The sequence below is a fragment of the Garra rufa genome, chromosome 3 (assembly GCF_049309525.1).
Source record: "Garra rufa chromosome 3, GarRuf1.0, whole genome shotgun sequence".
NCBI classification, from domain to species: domain Eukaryota; kingdom Metazoa; phylum Chordata; class Actinopteri; order Cypriniformes; family Cyprinidae; genus Garra; species Garra rufa.
Window position 1 is genome coordinate 32,622,872 of NC_133363.1, and position 17,047 is coordinate 32,639,918.

General features: G+C 34.2%; 1 protein-coding gene across 1 annotated transcript in view; it reads right to left on the reverse strand.

Annotated features, from left to right (window-relative positions):
- The window catches only part of ttc17 (tetratricopeptide repeat domain 17), a 28,695-nt gene extending 12,881 nt beyond the window's left edge, over positions 1-15,814 (reverse strand). Inside the window, exons 1-16 of the mRNA XM_073836965.1 lie at positions 15,605-15,814; positions 15,178-15,267; positions 14,871-15,040; positions 14,649-14,760; positions 13,932-14,063; positions 12,312-12,421; positions 12,005-12,152; positions 11,658-11,797; positions 9,260-9,420; positions 8,953-9,065; positions 7,988-8,134; positions 7,055-7,170; positions 6,786-6,936; positions 6,559-6,630; positions 3,997-4,221; positions 349-535 (exon numbers count right to left, since the gene is read on the reverse strand). Coding sequence (XP_073693066.1) covers positions 349-535; positions 3,997-4,221; positions 6,559-6,630; positions 6,786-6,936; positions 7,055-7,170; positions 7,988-8,134; positions 8,953-9,065; positions 9,260-9,420; positions 11,658-11,797; positions 12,005-12,152; positions 12,312-12,421; positions 13,932-14,063; positions 14,649-14,760; positions 14,871-15,040; positions 15,178-15,267; positions 15,605-15,814 — 2,284 coding nt within the window. The remainder of the gene's footprint in view (positions 1-348; positions 536-3,996; positions 4,222-6,558; positions 6,631-6,785; positions 6,937-7,054; positions 7,171-7,987; positions 8,135-8,952; positions 9,066-9,259; positions 9,421-11,657; positions 11,798-12,004; positions 12,153-12,311; positions 12,422-13,931; positions 14,064-14,648; positions 14,761-14,870; positions 15,041-15,177; positions 15,268-15,604) is intronic.
- Between the last annotated feature and the right edge of the window lie 1,233 nt (positions 15,815-17,047).

The window sequence follows — 17,047 nt, forward strand, 5'->3', positions numbered from 1 at the left end:
GACACGATTTCGCTATTTCAAAGTCTCTCTCACTCAGAAGAGTGCCAGGGGAGAGAAAGCTGAGCTAGAGAAGGGGAGCAGTGCAGGATGCTGAGGAGAAGAGAAAAGGGGAGCAGAAGAGGGAATGGAGCAAACCCAGAATAGAAGATGCAACGGTAAAGAGTCTAAAATTGGCTCAAAGATTACAGTGCCTGGGCTATAAAAAGAGCGCTGAGCACTCTGCCGCTGAGGTTGCAACACCAGGGAGGAGGAAAGAGTGAGTGATGGAGGAAGGTGAAGTGGGGTAGCTGTCTGGGGGAGGAAAGAACTCTCGGTTCAGTGTTGGAAGGGTCCTACAGGTCTACTTACATGGACAGGCCTGGTGCTGGAGATTGTAAAGAAAGGGGTAAAACTGGAGGCAGCGCATTAGAGGCAGGCTGGCACGACACTGGGGACAGTGAACTGAGAGAGTCAGGGCCCGACGAAACACGGCCAGAGCGCCAGTCAGGTTTCCCTGAGAGAGCTGAATGTTGACCAGACTTAACAGGGTGTGAGGCTGATGTGAAAGAGAAAGAGAATAAGAGAGAGAATTATTTAGTTATGTCACATAATACATTTTGATTAAAGAAATAGTTTACCTAAAAATGTATTTATGCGTTCAGGTCATTCAAGATGTACACTACCAGTCAAAAGTTTTGAACAATACGTTTTTTAATGTTATTAAAAGAAGTCTCTTCTGCTCACAAAGTCTGCATTTATTTGATCTAAAGTACAGCAAAAACAGTATGATTTTGAAATATTTTAAATAACTGTTTTCTATTTGAATATATTTTCAAATGAAATTTATTCTTGTGATTCCAAATAATAATAATAATTTTTAGCATTATTACTCCAGTCACATGATCCTTTAGAAATCCTTCTAATACTCAGATTTGCTCTTAAAAAATATTATTATTATTATTATTATTATTATTATTATTATTATTATTATGTTGAAAACAGCTGAGTAGAACATTTTCAGGTTTCTTTGATGAATAGAAAGTTCAGACAGCATTTATCTGAAATAGAATCTTTTGTAACTTTATAAATATCATCACTTTTGATCAATTTAAAGCATCCTTGCTAAATAGAAGTATTAATTTCTATTATTTCTTTCCAAAAAAAAAAGTGTAGTTTATAATGTTACAAAAGCTTTTTATTTTAGATAAATGCTGATCTTTGGATCTTTCTATTCAAATAATCCTGAAAATATACTCAACTTTTAAATATTGACAATAATAATAATAAATGTTTCTTGATATAGTAAATCAAATGATTTCTGAATGATCATGTGACACTGAAAACTGCAGTAATGATACTAAAAATTTAGCTTTGATCACAAGAGTAAATTACATTTTTAAATATTTAAACAGTTATTTTAAATAGTCAAAATATTTTAATATTTTAATATTTTTGCTGTACTTTGGATCAAATAAACACAGGCTTGGTGTGCAGAAGAGACATCTTTAAAAAAACATTAAAAACAATTTGACTGGTAGTGTAGAGAAGCTTGTATCAGAAAAGATTGCAGAAAAATAGCATTACATTATGCCACCAATGGATTCTGTGTAGTGAATGGGTGCCATCAGAATGAGAGCTCAAACAGCTGATAATAACATCAAGTTGCTGGCACAAATCCAGTCCTTCAATTAATGTCTTGTAAAGTGAAAAGTGGCCTTTGATCTGTGAATATTTTTCTCCTGACTCAGACAATTTTTTCACTGGAGAATGCAATACTATGGATTATGGACTCTGAATTTATCAGGAAGCTAAAGTTTGAATTGACCGTCTTGATGGGCTTTATCACAAGTTTTTATCCTCACGAGACATTAATTGATGGACTGGAGTCATGGGGATTATTTGTATATTATAATGATGTTTTGATCATCTGTTTGAACTCTCATTCTGACGGCACCCATTCACTGCAAATAATCTATTGGTGAGAAAGTGATGTAATGGAACACATTTAGAGAAACTTAGCAATGTAGAAACAAACTTAGTAACAATTTAGTTTAAGGATCAATTGTCACTATTAACTAGCATACATATTACTAGCATATTAGCTGTTTATTATTTTATTATTTATGAAGCACATATTAAATGACTTATTCTACATGACCATATTTTAGATTCCGTAATCCTACCCCATACCTATTTTAACAACTACCTAACTATTAATAAGGAGCAAATTAGGAGTTTACTGAGGCAAAAGTCATAGTTAATAGTTGGTACATCTTCGAAGGATCTCCTCAGCAAATCTTCATTTTTATGTGAAATAAATGTATACTTTCGGAGAAAATTATGTGAAAAATTAATGCCCCCTCACCCGTATATAAAAGAAGAATCTAAGAAATTCACGTTTAACACTTTAAACGTGAATTTCTTAGATTCTTCTTTTATGTAAACTCACGTTTAAAGTGACACTTGTATGTTTTGCAAATTTTTGCAAGTCCACAGTAAGCTGAAAAGCAGCTAGCACAATCATCAAATGAGTTAAGACCCAACACATATTTTGGTTTCTATGCATATTTTGTCATTGTCAAAACTGTAATATTTGTCAAAACTGAATGCTCCTTTGTGCAATATTTTTGCACTGATTACTTTGGCCACAAGGTGGCAACACTGGCCTTGGTCATAGTTACATGGTCAAAAAAGAAATGGCTGAAATGGAACAACACCCACACTACTGGAGGCAGCAACACATTGTCCACATTGTTAAGTACTTGGCTTTAAGAGAGATCCACAATTCCAGTTTAAAAGAGTTCAGTTTTTTAATGCTTTTAACTTCTAAAAATTAATAAAGCAGAAACTGGACAAGAACAACATTTCTAATGTGCATGTGTTCATTTGCAGACTATCAAACGGAGTACAGCTTGAAAGGATATGTATTCAGCTGTACTTATACTCTACCTCTCAAAAGTGTGGGATCAGTACGATTTTTAAAGAAGTTTCTTATGCTCATCAAGGCTGTCTTCATTCGATCAAAAATACAGAAAAAAAATTACATTGTGAAATATTATTGCAATGTTTTTCTATATTAATATACATGCAAATGCGATTTATATCTGTAATTTAAGTTGGATTTTCAGTATCATTACTCCAGTCTTCTGTGTCAAATGATCCTTCAAAAATCATTCTAATTTGCTGATTTATTATCTGTACTAGAAACAGTTGTGCTGCTTAATATTTTTTTGGAAACTGATACTTTTTTCAGGATTCTTTGAGCAATAAAAGGTTTAAAAGAACAGCATTTATTTAATACAGAAATGTTTTCTAACAATGTACACTTTCTTTGTTTTTTGAAAGAAATTAATACATTTATTCACCAAGGATGTGTTAAATCAATAAAAAGTGATAGCATAGATTTACATTGTTAGAATAGATTTATATTTTGAATAAATGCTGTTCTTTTTACCTTGTTATTTATCAAAGAATCCTGAAAAAAATAATCACAGGTTCCAAAAAAATATTTAGCAGCACAACTGTTCCAACATTGATAATTCTAATAATAAATCAGCATATTAGAACGATTTCTGAAGGATCGTGTCACACTTAAGACTGGAGTAACAGCTGATGAAAATTCAGCTTTGCTTCACAGGGATGAATTATATTTTACAGTATATATATATATAAAATTTATTTTATACTGTAATAACATTAACAATATTACGATTTTTCTGTATTTTTGATTAAATAAATGCAGCCTTGAAGAGCATAAGAATTTTTTTTTTTAAAGTATTAAAAGTCTTACTGATCCCAAATAGCGGTAGTGTATGTAAGAGTTCACATTAATACTGAAGTATACTCTTGAGACATTCACACTACACATTCTTGTGTTCAAAAATATGTTATGAACAACATGGAACTAAAATATGTAATCACTTACAACGTAAACTGGGTGGTAGTAGTACTAAAGTCTGTACTGAAAAAGGGTGTGGTGTTCAACGGTCTCCATTATAGGTCAGTGTAAGTGCATACCTCTGAGCGGTTGATTTGCAGGGCCTGTTGCAGCAGCTCATGGGCCTCGTCATGCAAGCCGTAGTGCAGCAGCAGGTTGGCAGTGTTGACCAGAGGCATGTCTCTGTGCTGAGGAGGGGCAGACTGGAGCGCCTGACGCAGACACGCCAAAGCTTGTGTGCCATTTCCTTTAGCACGCCAGAAAAGACCTGCTTCATTCTGCATCATCCACCTCGGCCCATTCATCTGAGAGAAAGAGATGTTCCATTTGATCTGTAAAGCTTTTGTTTTACGATCACAATCCTAGTTTTATACAAAAATGTTGCAAGAGACAATCTGACAACCAATTATGAGCATCTAACAATTTCAAAGCTGTCAATCTAAATAAAAATTAAACATCTGTCATTATTTACTCACCCTCATTAAGTTAGTAATATTGAATAAATTAAATACATACACAAAGATAATTTTCACACACAAAAGAATGTGCTGTTCAGATCATAAAAGGCCAAACCAGCAATATAAAAGCACTATTACACCAACCTGCACTTAGCACACTATATACACCACCACTGTTTGGGTCAACTTTTTTCTTTTTTTTTTTTAAAGAAATTAATATTTTTATTCAGCAAGGATGCACAAAACTATGGAAGCCCACCATTTCCACCACTGAATAAAGAAGGTAATTGCGACTTTTTTGTCTCACAATTCTGACCTTTTTCTTGCAATTCACTTTTTTTCCCCTCACCATTGTGAGATATAAACCATCAGCTGCAAGCTATTAAATCAGAATTGCAAGATATAAACCCACAATTCAGACTTTTTTTCTGAATTTGCGATTGTGAGTTATAAAGACTATTTTTGTTCAATGGTGGAAAAGGGCCTCCATATAAAACTGATCAAATTGTCAGTAAAAACTTTCACGCTGTTACAAAAGATTTCTAATTCTAGTTTCTATTCTTATAAAGAAGCTAAAAAAGTGTTTCCACAAAATATTTAGCAGCACAAATGTTTTCAACACTGACAATACAAAACAATAAATAAATTATAAAATAAATATAACCATTATTGAGCAGCAAATTAGCTTTAGAAAGATTTGAAAGATCTCAAGGATGACACTAATGACTGGAGTAATAACTGTGATTACTTTTAACAAATTTCAAAATATGTGTATGGTTTAAAAGCTGCAGCAAAGATCATTATCTGTAAATATATGTCTTACATTTGGGTCTATTCCTACACAAAACTACCATATGGTTTCTGGACTCTGTATATTATTTACACTATAGCATACAAGTCATAATGAAAACTTCTATGCTGCATTTATAGTGCTTTGTTGCCCTTTTCTGTGTTTAAAGATCTATAGTCTATATATTAATATTAATTTTAAAGTTACTGATTTTTGAGTTTCATTTGTATATTACACTTCTCCACATTTCTATGAGATACACACTATCCATCAAATTTTTTTTTTTTTTTTTTTTTGTTTAGTGATAGTTGTTCATGAGTCCCTTGTTTGTCCTGAACAGTTAAACTGCCTGCCGTTCTTAAGAATTTTTTTTTGTTGTTGTTCTCAGCATTTTTGTGTATTCGAACCCTTTCCAACAATGACTGAATGATTTTGAGATCAATTTTTTTTTTTCACACCGAGGACAACTGAGGGACTCTATTACAGAAGGTTCAAATGCTCACTGATGCTTCAGAAGGAAACACAATGCATTAAGAGCTGGGGGAATTTGAAGATCAGGGTGAATTTAACTTATTTTGTCTTCTGGGAAACATGTAAGTATCTTCTGTAGCTTCTGAAGGGCAGTACTAAATGAAAAAAATATATATTGATATTTAGGCAACATAAGAAAATGTACACATCTTCATTCTGTTCAAAAGTTTACACCCCTCGTTGTTTTCCTTCTGAAGCACCTTTGAGCATTTAAACATTCTGTAATGGTTGGCATATGAGTTCCTCAGTTGTCTTCAGTTTGAAAATATGGATCTCAAAATCAAACACTCAAAATCAAACATTGTTGGAAAGGGTTCAAATACACAAAAATGCTGAAAAACCAAAGAATTTGTGGGACCTGAAAGATTTTTCTGAAGAACAGCGGACAGTTTAACTCATGAACTATCACTAAACAACAAAAAAAAAAAAAAAAAACAGCTGTGGATCATTCAGGTAACACAGTATTAATAATCAATTGTATATAAACTTTTGAATGGGGTCATTTTTATAAATTCTTTAAAATTATTATTTTCTCTTTTGGAGTATATGTATACATCTTTTATGTGAAATACCTTTTTCAGGTCAATACTACATAAAAAAAAAAAAAATAACATGCAGTTTGTATGATCTCTCTTATTTTGGTAAAATAATTAACACCTTGCAGATTCTGCAAAGTCTATGTAAACTTTTGACTTCAACTGTAATATGTTTTTAATCAGTTGACTCGATGTTTGAGTCTTACAAATTTATTATTTTCAAATAATTTGCATTCACATAATTTAGTGCTCAATTATCTACAAAGAGCAAATAGTGCTATCATTAATGTACTTAACGTGAGCCACACGTAGGCATTATTCTTTTACCTTGTCCAGAGCCTGAGCAATCAGTGCTCCAGTTTGCTCCAAACTCTTTCCACCACTGCGCTTCAGCAAAACCTGCATAAAACGCACACACAAACAGAATGACTCACCTGAGAAAACACAACACTCCCACATACTAAACATCCTCTACTGGCACAAAAAGCCCAGGTAAGCTAAGGGTGTGGTACAGAAGTTTTCAGACTGACAGTGTTGCGTAAGCTGGCACATACCTCAGCAGCATGTGGGTCGGGCAGCTCCTTCTCTAAGGCCCAGGCCAGAGAGTCCAGTGGGTCTCTAGCAGTGACAAGATTCTTCAAGCTGCAGTCTGGAGTCTTTGCTGATGGTGGAGGACTTTTGCTGTCCAAAAGGATATTCAGAGCCCTGGTAACATGACAAAGATAAAAAAGTGACATGTTACATTTTGAAGGGTTGAGTCTGTGATTCTGTAACTGTATACTGTTTGTAACATAAATGTTCATGTCACACTGCCACGTCTTACTTAAAACCGCGGGACTCAGGCGGCAGGTAATAAGTGGGAAGTAGGTGCACAGGGGGAACTGTGGGGAATCGTTGTTCACAGTCTGACCTCCTAGGCCACAGCACTGTATGACTTTCCTGTTCACACACACAACAAACAGAATGTGACTTTTAGTATAAAATATGCAGAATATTACAAGACGTGCATGATGATGTGTGACCCTGGACCACAAAAACAATTATAAGGGACTTTTTTTGAAATTGAGATTTAAAGACCATCTGAAAGCTAAATAAGCATTGATGTATGGTTTGTTAGGATAGGACAATATTTGGCCGTAGGAAATCGACAAAACATTTTCATGGAACATGATCTTTACTTAATATCCTAATGATTTTTGGCATAAAAGAAAAAAAGTAGTTTTCGATAACAATGTTTTGTTGGCTATTGCTACAAATATACCTGTGCTACTTATGACTGGTTTTGTGGTCCAAGGTCAAATATAGATAAAACAGAAATTATCCATCTCTAGGGCAAATCTATTAATGCCAAAAATAATCGGTGTATTTTAAATAATAAATAGACAAAACCACAATAAAACAAGTAAAAGTAGCTATTCAAATGTCTATTGATAAAATGTTGCCATAGCAATCCCCATGCAGTGTAATCATGCCTTTTGTTTATTTTTAAGATTAGGCTTGCATGATTTTCCAAAATTATTAAACAGCAATACCAATCACAACAGACTGGGCCATCTGAGCAATCAGAGCAGAGTAGGCTCACAGAAAGAAGCAGTTTAGAGAGATTGAATTGTTTGAGTAATGCTGGAAAATGAGGTGATATTAAATGCATGCATAATAGGTGCACTTTGATTAAACTTTTTGGCCAATTCCATTGGTTTCAGTTAACAATAAAAGTGTTTACTAAAAAAAAAAAATATTAAATGAACACTCTTACATCAGAGGAGGTGGTCTCCTTGTCCCAGTGGATTGCAGGTTCCCGTCCTAAGGACACGGTGTAGGACTGCAGAGGACTGTGACTCTCATTCACACTCAACTCGGACACCAGAGCAACACTGCTGGCTATTGATACCTCCTCACCAAACTACAAACACACACACACACACACACGTTGGGTTTACATGTTTTATGGGGACATTCCATAGGCGTAATGGTTTTTATACTGTACAAACCGTACTTTCTATCGCCCTACACCTACCCTACACCTAAACCTAGCCCTCACAGGAGATCGTGCACACTTTTACTTCATCAAAAAAACTCATTGTGCATGATTTATAAGCCTGTTTCCTCATGGGGACCTGAGAAATGTCCCCACAAGGTCAAAATCTACTGGTATTCCTATCCTTGTGGGGACATTTGGTCCCCACAACGTGATGAATACCAGGTGCACACACACACACACACACACACACACACACACACACAATGTCAGAGAAAGAGGAGACGGACACTTAAACAATACATCAAAAGGGTGCTGTTATACTGAATATCAACAACATTATCGTTTATGAAGTATTGCTTTCATACAAGAGTTTATAAACAAATTAGTTTCAGCTACTTAGTTAATTTGTTTAATTTTGCTCCACCTACAAAAATAGTTTCGCAAGTAGTCAAAGTAGACACAAACATATTATAATATGCTCCACTGTTGTTACACAAAACCCTCATGAAACACTGCATGAAATTTTTTTTAGGCATGCAAAAGTCATGTAAATTAATAAAACTCCAAACGCATTTATATAATGTACATACATTTTTAAAGTTAATGCTAAATGTTTTATTTTGTAGGAAATAAGTAAAAATAGTAAAAACTAAATTATTATTCTAAACTGCTTTAATATTTCGTCTCATTATTAACACGCAGAAAGCAAAATAATTCAAACAGTGTGTTTTCAGTATCACCTGAATGTAGTGGACATTTTCAAACAGTTCTCCGCGGTGATAGCGTACAGGCAAGTCAAACGGACAGTGCAGGGTGAACTTCTGCTGCCCCATATGACACATTTGGTGATTTCCTAAAACAAAACATTGAAGTCCTGTTATACGCATTTATGTAAGCAACAAATGTGAGACAACAAACGTGGCACCAATAAGATCTGGCAGACTTGCGAAACTTGTTTATCCAGTATATTGCGCAATCCTATTTAGGACCTTGTGTTTGTGGGTTGTTACAGAAACTATAGTTGTAAGGTAAAACATGCAGTCTAACCGAGTTGGGCTTCTTTAGCCATCTGGGTCTCGTGGATGATATTTCGCAGGATCTGCTCCTCCTGAATGAGCTTGTGCTTGTCCAGCATCTCCTGCTGCCGCAGGTAATGATCATGCTGCTTTTGGTACTCCTTCAGTTCATTCAGGGTGCGCTGCAGAGACCTGGACAAAGAGTGAAGGAAGATGCATGTTTTCGACTCAAAGATTCATTTGTGCTTTTTCCATGTCATCAACAGAACAACTGCAAGATATTCAGTATCACTGCCAGAAAACAAATGCCTAAGTCCAAATGTTACAACTGGACAGCACTGGTCACTTTGCTTGGATTCAGTTTATCTGATGTAACTACCAAAATCTTGTCAACATTTTTCGTCAGAATTTACACAATATCACGAAATATACATATACATTTACAATAGCACTTCACTTTGAGTTCTTAGTAAGTCAACTTTTACATGAAACAAATCACACTTTAATAGCAATCAAACCTCTAGTGTGAAAACAACAATTTAATGCCCAATAGGTCCAATGATTTCTGCAATGTGGAAAACGCAGACAGAATCAGGGAATCCAGTTATAAAAACGAAATTTTCTGTATAGCGCAGAATGTCACGGAATTTGCCATTATTTGAATTAATAAATGAAAAGTAGGTCTGTTCACTTACATCAAAACGTGATATAGACTAGTGCCTGTGAATTTTAAGCTGCAAAAATACTATTTTAAATATAAATTATGCATGCATGTGTGTCTCTGCATAAATGAATATATATATATATATATATATATATATATATATATATATATATATATATATATACACATACACACACATATATGTATGTGAATATATATGTGAATATATCAAACACAAACAGAAACTTAAAGGTCTTCAAAGCATCCCGCCAGAAAGTTCAGTTTAACATGAAGAAACAGTGACAGAAATATAATATTTAATTTAATGATAATACTATTACTACTTCTGCTACTACTACAATTATTTTTAAGTGATAATTATTAGATTATTTATCAGAATTTGTTTACCAGAGAAATCACAGAAAACAGAATTTTGTCAAAATAAAACTGAATGTGAGAAAAAAATGTATTGCATTTCATAGGGCCTTAAAATGTAATTTTAGTGAAATTGTATACAATTTATGTTAAATTGTGTAAGTTTCATGATTTCAATTCATTAAACATTTTTTTAATTAAACCATTAAAACATGGTAGAAAAATTTTAAATGGAAAAAACTTTGGAAAAAAAAATAAAATGGATTTAATAGGGCCCTGCATTGCAAATTTAACAATTTGGTGGTTTTTTTTTTTTGCCCCCAAAAAGTTTGCTATAGTCAGATAAATATCATATAAGATAAATCTCAATAACATAGAACCCACTGGTGGAAAATAGAGCATACTGTATTAAAATATATATTTAGACTGGCTTTTGATAAGGTGTTTATAAGAAACATCTTAATGTAGACTAACTGTTCTAATCTTTGGGGTCGGTAAGATTTTTTATGTGTTTGAAGTCTCTTACAAATCATAAAAGATTGGATTGGATCAAATACACAGTTAAAATATTAATACATAATTAAAACCATTTTTCTACTTTATAAAATTTTAAAATGTAAATTTTCCTGTGATGGCAAAACTGTATTCTTAGCAGTTATGACTCCAGTTTTCAATATCACATGATCCTTTAGAAATTGTTCAAATTTATTTTGTGCTTAAGAAACATTTGTTATTATTAACAATGCTGAAAACAGTTATGCTGCTTAATTTATTTCAGGATTCTCTAAAGAACAAATTTAGAAAGAACAGTATTCATTTAAAATGGAAATTTTTGTAACAATAAACTGTCATTTTTGATCATTTAATGCATTTAATGCAATGCTGAATAAAACGATTAAAATACTACATTTCCTTTTAATAATGCTTACATTGCAAAACTAATAAATTAATCATTATTGTTATTTAGCCATATACCTGTATATTCTATTTTAACTTATTTATGTCAACGTGTGAAGTGCAAAAATTGTAAATCATCTAAATTGTAACATCTTGACTTGAATAACTAAATGTTGTATTTTGTTTTGTATGTTGCATTTTTCTTCTTTCACTTAAAAATAGCTTGAGATCGAACTACATAATTGGCTGCTATCCTGTAGTACAACCCTGCTGAAGACCTCTGCAATGATCCAAAATGAATCCCTCATCATAAAATGAACAAAGGGTAAGTTCTCAGCAGAAATACTCCATCAATAAAAGAACAAGAGCCACTCAATACCAGGAACAAGGCCACTCCATACTCAGATGGTTTTCTTAATGAGACACAAAGTAATTGCACAGAAAAAGAGAGTCAAAGTCTCAACAGTCAATGAGAAAACAAAGGGTCTGTTACCGGTGTTGAGCCTCAAGCCTCTGCTCCAGCTTCTGCTGACAGAGGACAGCATGTTTCCTCCTCAGGGCCTGCTCAAAGCCTGGCTGAGCCTGTAGGGCCTGCTCATAGCACAGCACGGAGTGATTATACTCCCCCAACATCTACCAGAGAGACAGGAGGAAGGGACACAGATGCAACAAGGAAGTGAGTGCCATTTGAAATAAACAAGGAAATCAGATAATAAAGAAAAACTGCCATTTCCTGTCCAGCAGAATGTGCATGTGCGTAGAGGATTATGAGTAATTGCAACAACATCTTAAAAATGTATTTTCAGAAACTATCCCTCTTATTCAAAACGCTGCACTCACAGCGTAAATGTTGCCCAGGGTGTAATGGCTGGTTAGAAGATCGGTGGTGAGATCCAGAGCAGCGTGGGCGAGAATGGCCGCGTCAGCAGAGAAATGTGCTCTGTGGAGTATGTTTGCCATATTGATGAGAGCAACATCTTTGTGCTGCCTGTAAAAAGAGAGGAAGTACATGCAAATTTATGTAAAACTAGATGACAGAACTTATGCAAGTCTTTGTGCAGGTGACGAAACGCTGATTTTGTTGCTGATATGGTATTCCCACTTTACATCTGCCATTTATATCTATGTCATTTCACTTTCACTTTACCTTGGAGAAAAATGGAGGGCACGGACCACACAGTCCACAGCTCGCCTGGGTTCATTCTTCATCCGCCAGTAGAAGGAGGCCAAGTTATAAAGCACCCACGAAGAGGAATTCTTAGAAAGCGAGAAAAGGACAGTCATCATTAATCTTGAGAAATGACCATTTCAGCTAACTTCTGCTCTATCTACAAGCCTTTGTAAAAAAAACTAAACCAAGAAGGAAAAGTTCCCACACATTTCCACTAATAAAGCTTGATTATTTTCCAGTTAATCATGAGTACATGACTACTAGAATTACATTTTTATGTCAGGTACAGATCCTAGGAATTATTACATGAAAACAATTATTCTTGTTAATAAATTAAATTAGACACAAACATTATGCTGATACTATTTTGTCTAAAAGTGACCCTGGACCACAAAACCAGTCATAAATTTAATTACACAGCATCTCTGCATTACATTGATTTATGGATAGGACAATATTTGGCCAAGATACAACTTTTTGAAAGTCTGAGAGTGCAAAAAGTACAAAATATTATGAAAAATCGCCTTTAAAGTTGTCTAAATAAAGTCCTTAGCAAAGCATACTACTAATCAAAAATTAGGTTTTGATATAGTTACGGTAGGAAATTTCATGGACCGTGATCTTTACTTAATATCCTAAATATTTTGGCATAAAAGAAAAAACAATAATTTTGACCCATACAATGTATAATGACTACTGCTATAAATATATTGGTGCTACTTATGACTGGTTTTGTGGTCCAGGATCACAATAAATAAACACACACACACACACAAAATAAATCACTTTAAATGCTACAAATGAATTTATATATCACATCATTATATTGTACAGTATAAAAATGGATTTTAATTTTGAGAGTCGCTAAAATTACATTTAACAGTGTTATTAAATTATTAGTGGTATTAAAGACTTAAAGTCTAAAATTCTCGTCCGAAATTTTTACATGTTAAAAAAATAAATACAACCTCACATTACTTCAATCATGTTTACACACTGCCTCCGAAACTTTTGTCCATCATTAAAAAAAATCAGATTGGGTCCAATTTTCGTTTTTTGCATCCGTAGCAAGCATTTTGAGAGATGTTTTGACAATTCAGAGCTACCGTTATGTTCTATGCGTAATAAATTTATATATAGGAAAAAACGCAATACGATATGTTTGGGCTCAGTGTGCAAGGAACTTAAGTGACCATTAGATGATGGCAAAAGTCATTTAAATGTAAAACCTAGGAAAATTAGCATTATTTAAATAAAGTTAATATATCCAATATGGTTTTCTAAGCAAAGAGGCTCAAAGTAAAGCACTTTATGCTCCATAAAAATCTTTATTAGCTTTGATACTTAAAGATAGCTTTGTGACTCAAAGCTAATAAAGCTCATGTTTCTAATAAAGTTCCATACTATGCATATTGATGCTGGGTTGCATCTTATGAAGCACAATAATATTATATTAGAAGAGAACATAACTACATAGATTTCCAGTCGCTATAGAAAATGCAAGCCTCTTTAAGGCCTAAATAACAGCTGCAACATTTCAAGGTTTTCCATGACTCTGAGAACCCAGAAGTTTAAAAATCAAGCAAATCAACTTACTTTTAAAAGGGCCTGGTGTATCCGATGCCCAACCTCATCCACACTCTGTCCCAGCTTAAGGGACAGGGAGGTAAAGATTGGGTCATCCTTTGAAAGCAAGGGTGATGTTAAGTTTACCTTCTCTTGTACACCCTAAGAAGAGGGAAAAAACAATGAGCAAAAAAGCTAGTAAGCCCATGTTTGAGATTAAAATTGGCATGAAATGAAAATGTGTTTTATATTTTCTAAATGCATGCTATAGATCTTTCTGTGGCAAATTAATCCATGCATATTTAATTTTTTTTTTTTTTTTTTTTACTTCATAATGTTTAACCAAAATGACACAATTGTCTCTATTTTAAATGCAATGCAACATCTTACAATTCAATTAACAATCTATAGAGTCCCCACCCCTACATTTGTAGGTCAAAAATTTGGAATATTTTTTTTTAAAAGAAGTTTCTTTTGCTCACTCATCAGCATAATAGAATGATTTCTGAAAGATCATGTGGCACAGAAGACTGGAGTAGTGACATTTTGAAATATATTAAAAAAACAAATTGTAATAATATCTCATAACATTACTGTTTTTACAGTATTTTTAATCGAATAAATGCATGCTTGGTGAGCATAAAAGGCTTCTTTTAAAAAAATAATAATAATAATAAATAAATAAATAAAAATCTTTTGACCAGTAGGGTATATATGGGTAAAACTTAAAGCACTCAAAACACTCACCCTGAGGTGCTGAAATGCATGAATGCTATAAGGGAGGTCGAGAATTTTAGCGCAGTCAGGTTTTTCCAGGTCTGGAGGTAGAGGTGATATCTGATCCAAAAAATCCTCTGGACTATAAAACCGCAACAATAAAACCAGAATGATGTATTAAATAATCACAACATTACATAAAAAAATCTCAGGGAAATATGTATTTCTTCCATAACCAAAAACACCACTTACTTTACATCTTTGCTCTCCAGGGATATAAAAGTGCCATCATAGAGATCCAAGTCCCCCAAAGGAACTTTAGCCGTGACACAGTCAGCATCTTCTTTATAATGTCGCTGCTCTAAACCAGTATCCCGGTCCTCGTTCTCTTCAATGTGAATCTTCTGAGCAACTAGTTGCTTCTGCAAAATGTACAATAATTCACTGTCAGACAAGTGTTTAGGGAAGCATACCTTTACATCTACAGCTGCCTTCTTCAAGACAAAGTACATTGTAAAAGAGCCATTTAGGTTTGAATGAATGTGAGGCTTAACATCACCTCTAACTTCTTGAGGTAGTTCACACGAGTCTCTTGTTGCATGAAAAGAACTAAATGGTGAGGATGTTTCAAGTTAAGAGGAGAATCCACCTGAAAACGAAAGGGAGCATGAAAAAGGCAAAGGCAAAATCAATGCACACACATGCTTTGAGTAAGAGTCTGATAGATCTCAGGTTAGAGGTTTGAAGACATCAAGAAGCCAAATCAGGCTGATGATTTGGACAGTGTTATTGAATCAGCACACACTGCGCTGTTGATGAGCAGCAGATAACAGCTGTCAACACCTGAGATTGACATACGCATCTGTGTGAGAGCTGTACAAAGCAGTGTCAGTGAGTAACAATCAGATTAGAAAGTTATTGTTGAGAAGCGTAAATATTTTGATCTAGAGTGCGATGGAGTGACTAAACAAGACACAGTCGCGTACCTGCTGTTGGATTTTGCCGTCCTCCGTCACCACCCAGTGCGTCGTGGCTCCCACGGGCTCGGCCAAAAGTATACAGATAAAAACAAACGCCGGTCCTCGGACGGAAGGGCTCCAGAACCGTTTATTAGTGGAATGATTGCCTATTCTATTGCTCTTGTCATCCGCCATCTTTTTACCGTCTGTCCATTCGACCCTAAAGGTTCGCGTCATTCAGCACAATCTGCTTCCGGGTTACAAAGTGACCCCGCCTCTCTGCATAACCCAAACATTTTCGAAACTAATGCTACTTTTCTACGATTATTAAATAATATATCATCATAACAGTTGAATACATAAAAATGAACAATGTTATGCCATTTGAGCAAAACACTTGTGTTTAATCACTGTTATTGTCGAGGTTTATGCTACTATATTTTATTCTCTTCATTTTCAGTCAGAGAACACGAACGTAACATTTTATTACATAATTGAAAACACTGAATAGAAAAAGTGAATAAAACCGAAGTATATGTGACCCTGGACAACAAAACCAGTCTTAAGTAGCACTGGTATATTTGTAGCAATAGCTAAAAATACATTGTGTAGGTCAAAATGATCGGTTTTTCTTTTATGCCAGAAATCATTACGACATTATTATATCTGTAAGTATATAAGTAAATATCAAGTTCCATGAAGATACATCGATGAACGATTGTTTAAATAAAAGTTTAAAAGTATGTTAAAACTCTGACTTATAAATCACAGAATGTTTGCATCAATAGTAATTGTGTTTACAACAAAATAATTTAAAAAATGAATATCAGAGCAGATATTTCTGGACGTGTGCAATATAAAAGTTTATATAATTATAAAATTAAAATAAATTAATACATACAACCCATACACTCTGTTTGATGAAAGCCATGGTTAATAGCCTGTCTTGAGAAAGTTACTTTGCAAATGTAATGTGAGTATCTGGTAAAAAAAAAAAAAAAGCTAAAACCAGCTTGGTTTTTAGCTGGTTTTAGCTGGTCATAGCTGGTCGGCAGGCTGGTTTTAGAGGGGTTTTGGCCACTTTTCCAGCCTGGCCAGGCTGGTCTTAGCTGGTCAAGCTGGAAAACCACCAGCTAAAACCAGCCTGACCAGCCTGGCCAGGCTGGGAGACCAGCTAAAACCAGCCACTTCCAGCTTAAACCAGCTAATACCAGCCAACCAGCCTAGGCTGGTTTTAGCTGTTTTTTTTTTCAGCAGGGATTTAAAAAGTAATAAGTAGCATAACTATTTCAGTTACTTAAAGTAATGTAACTGATTACATTTGGATTACTTCTCTAAATTTCTAATGTGTTCAACTGTTCATTTTCACACATTTAATCCAGGTTGAAGTATTCTCAACACTGATTCCTGTTAGACTTCTCAAAATCCTTCATCACTTAAATTAAGATGATAAAAATCAGCCACCACAAA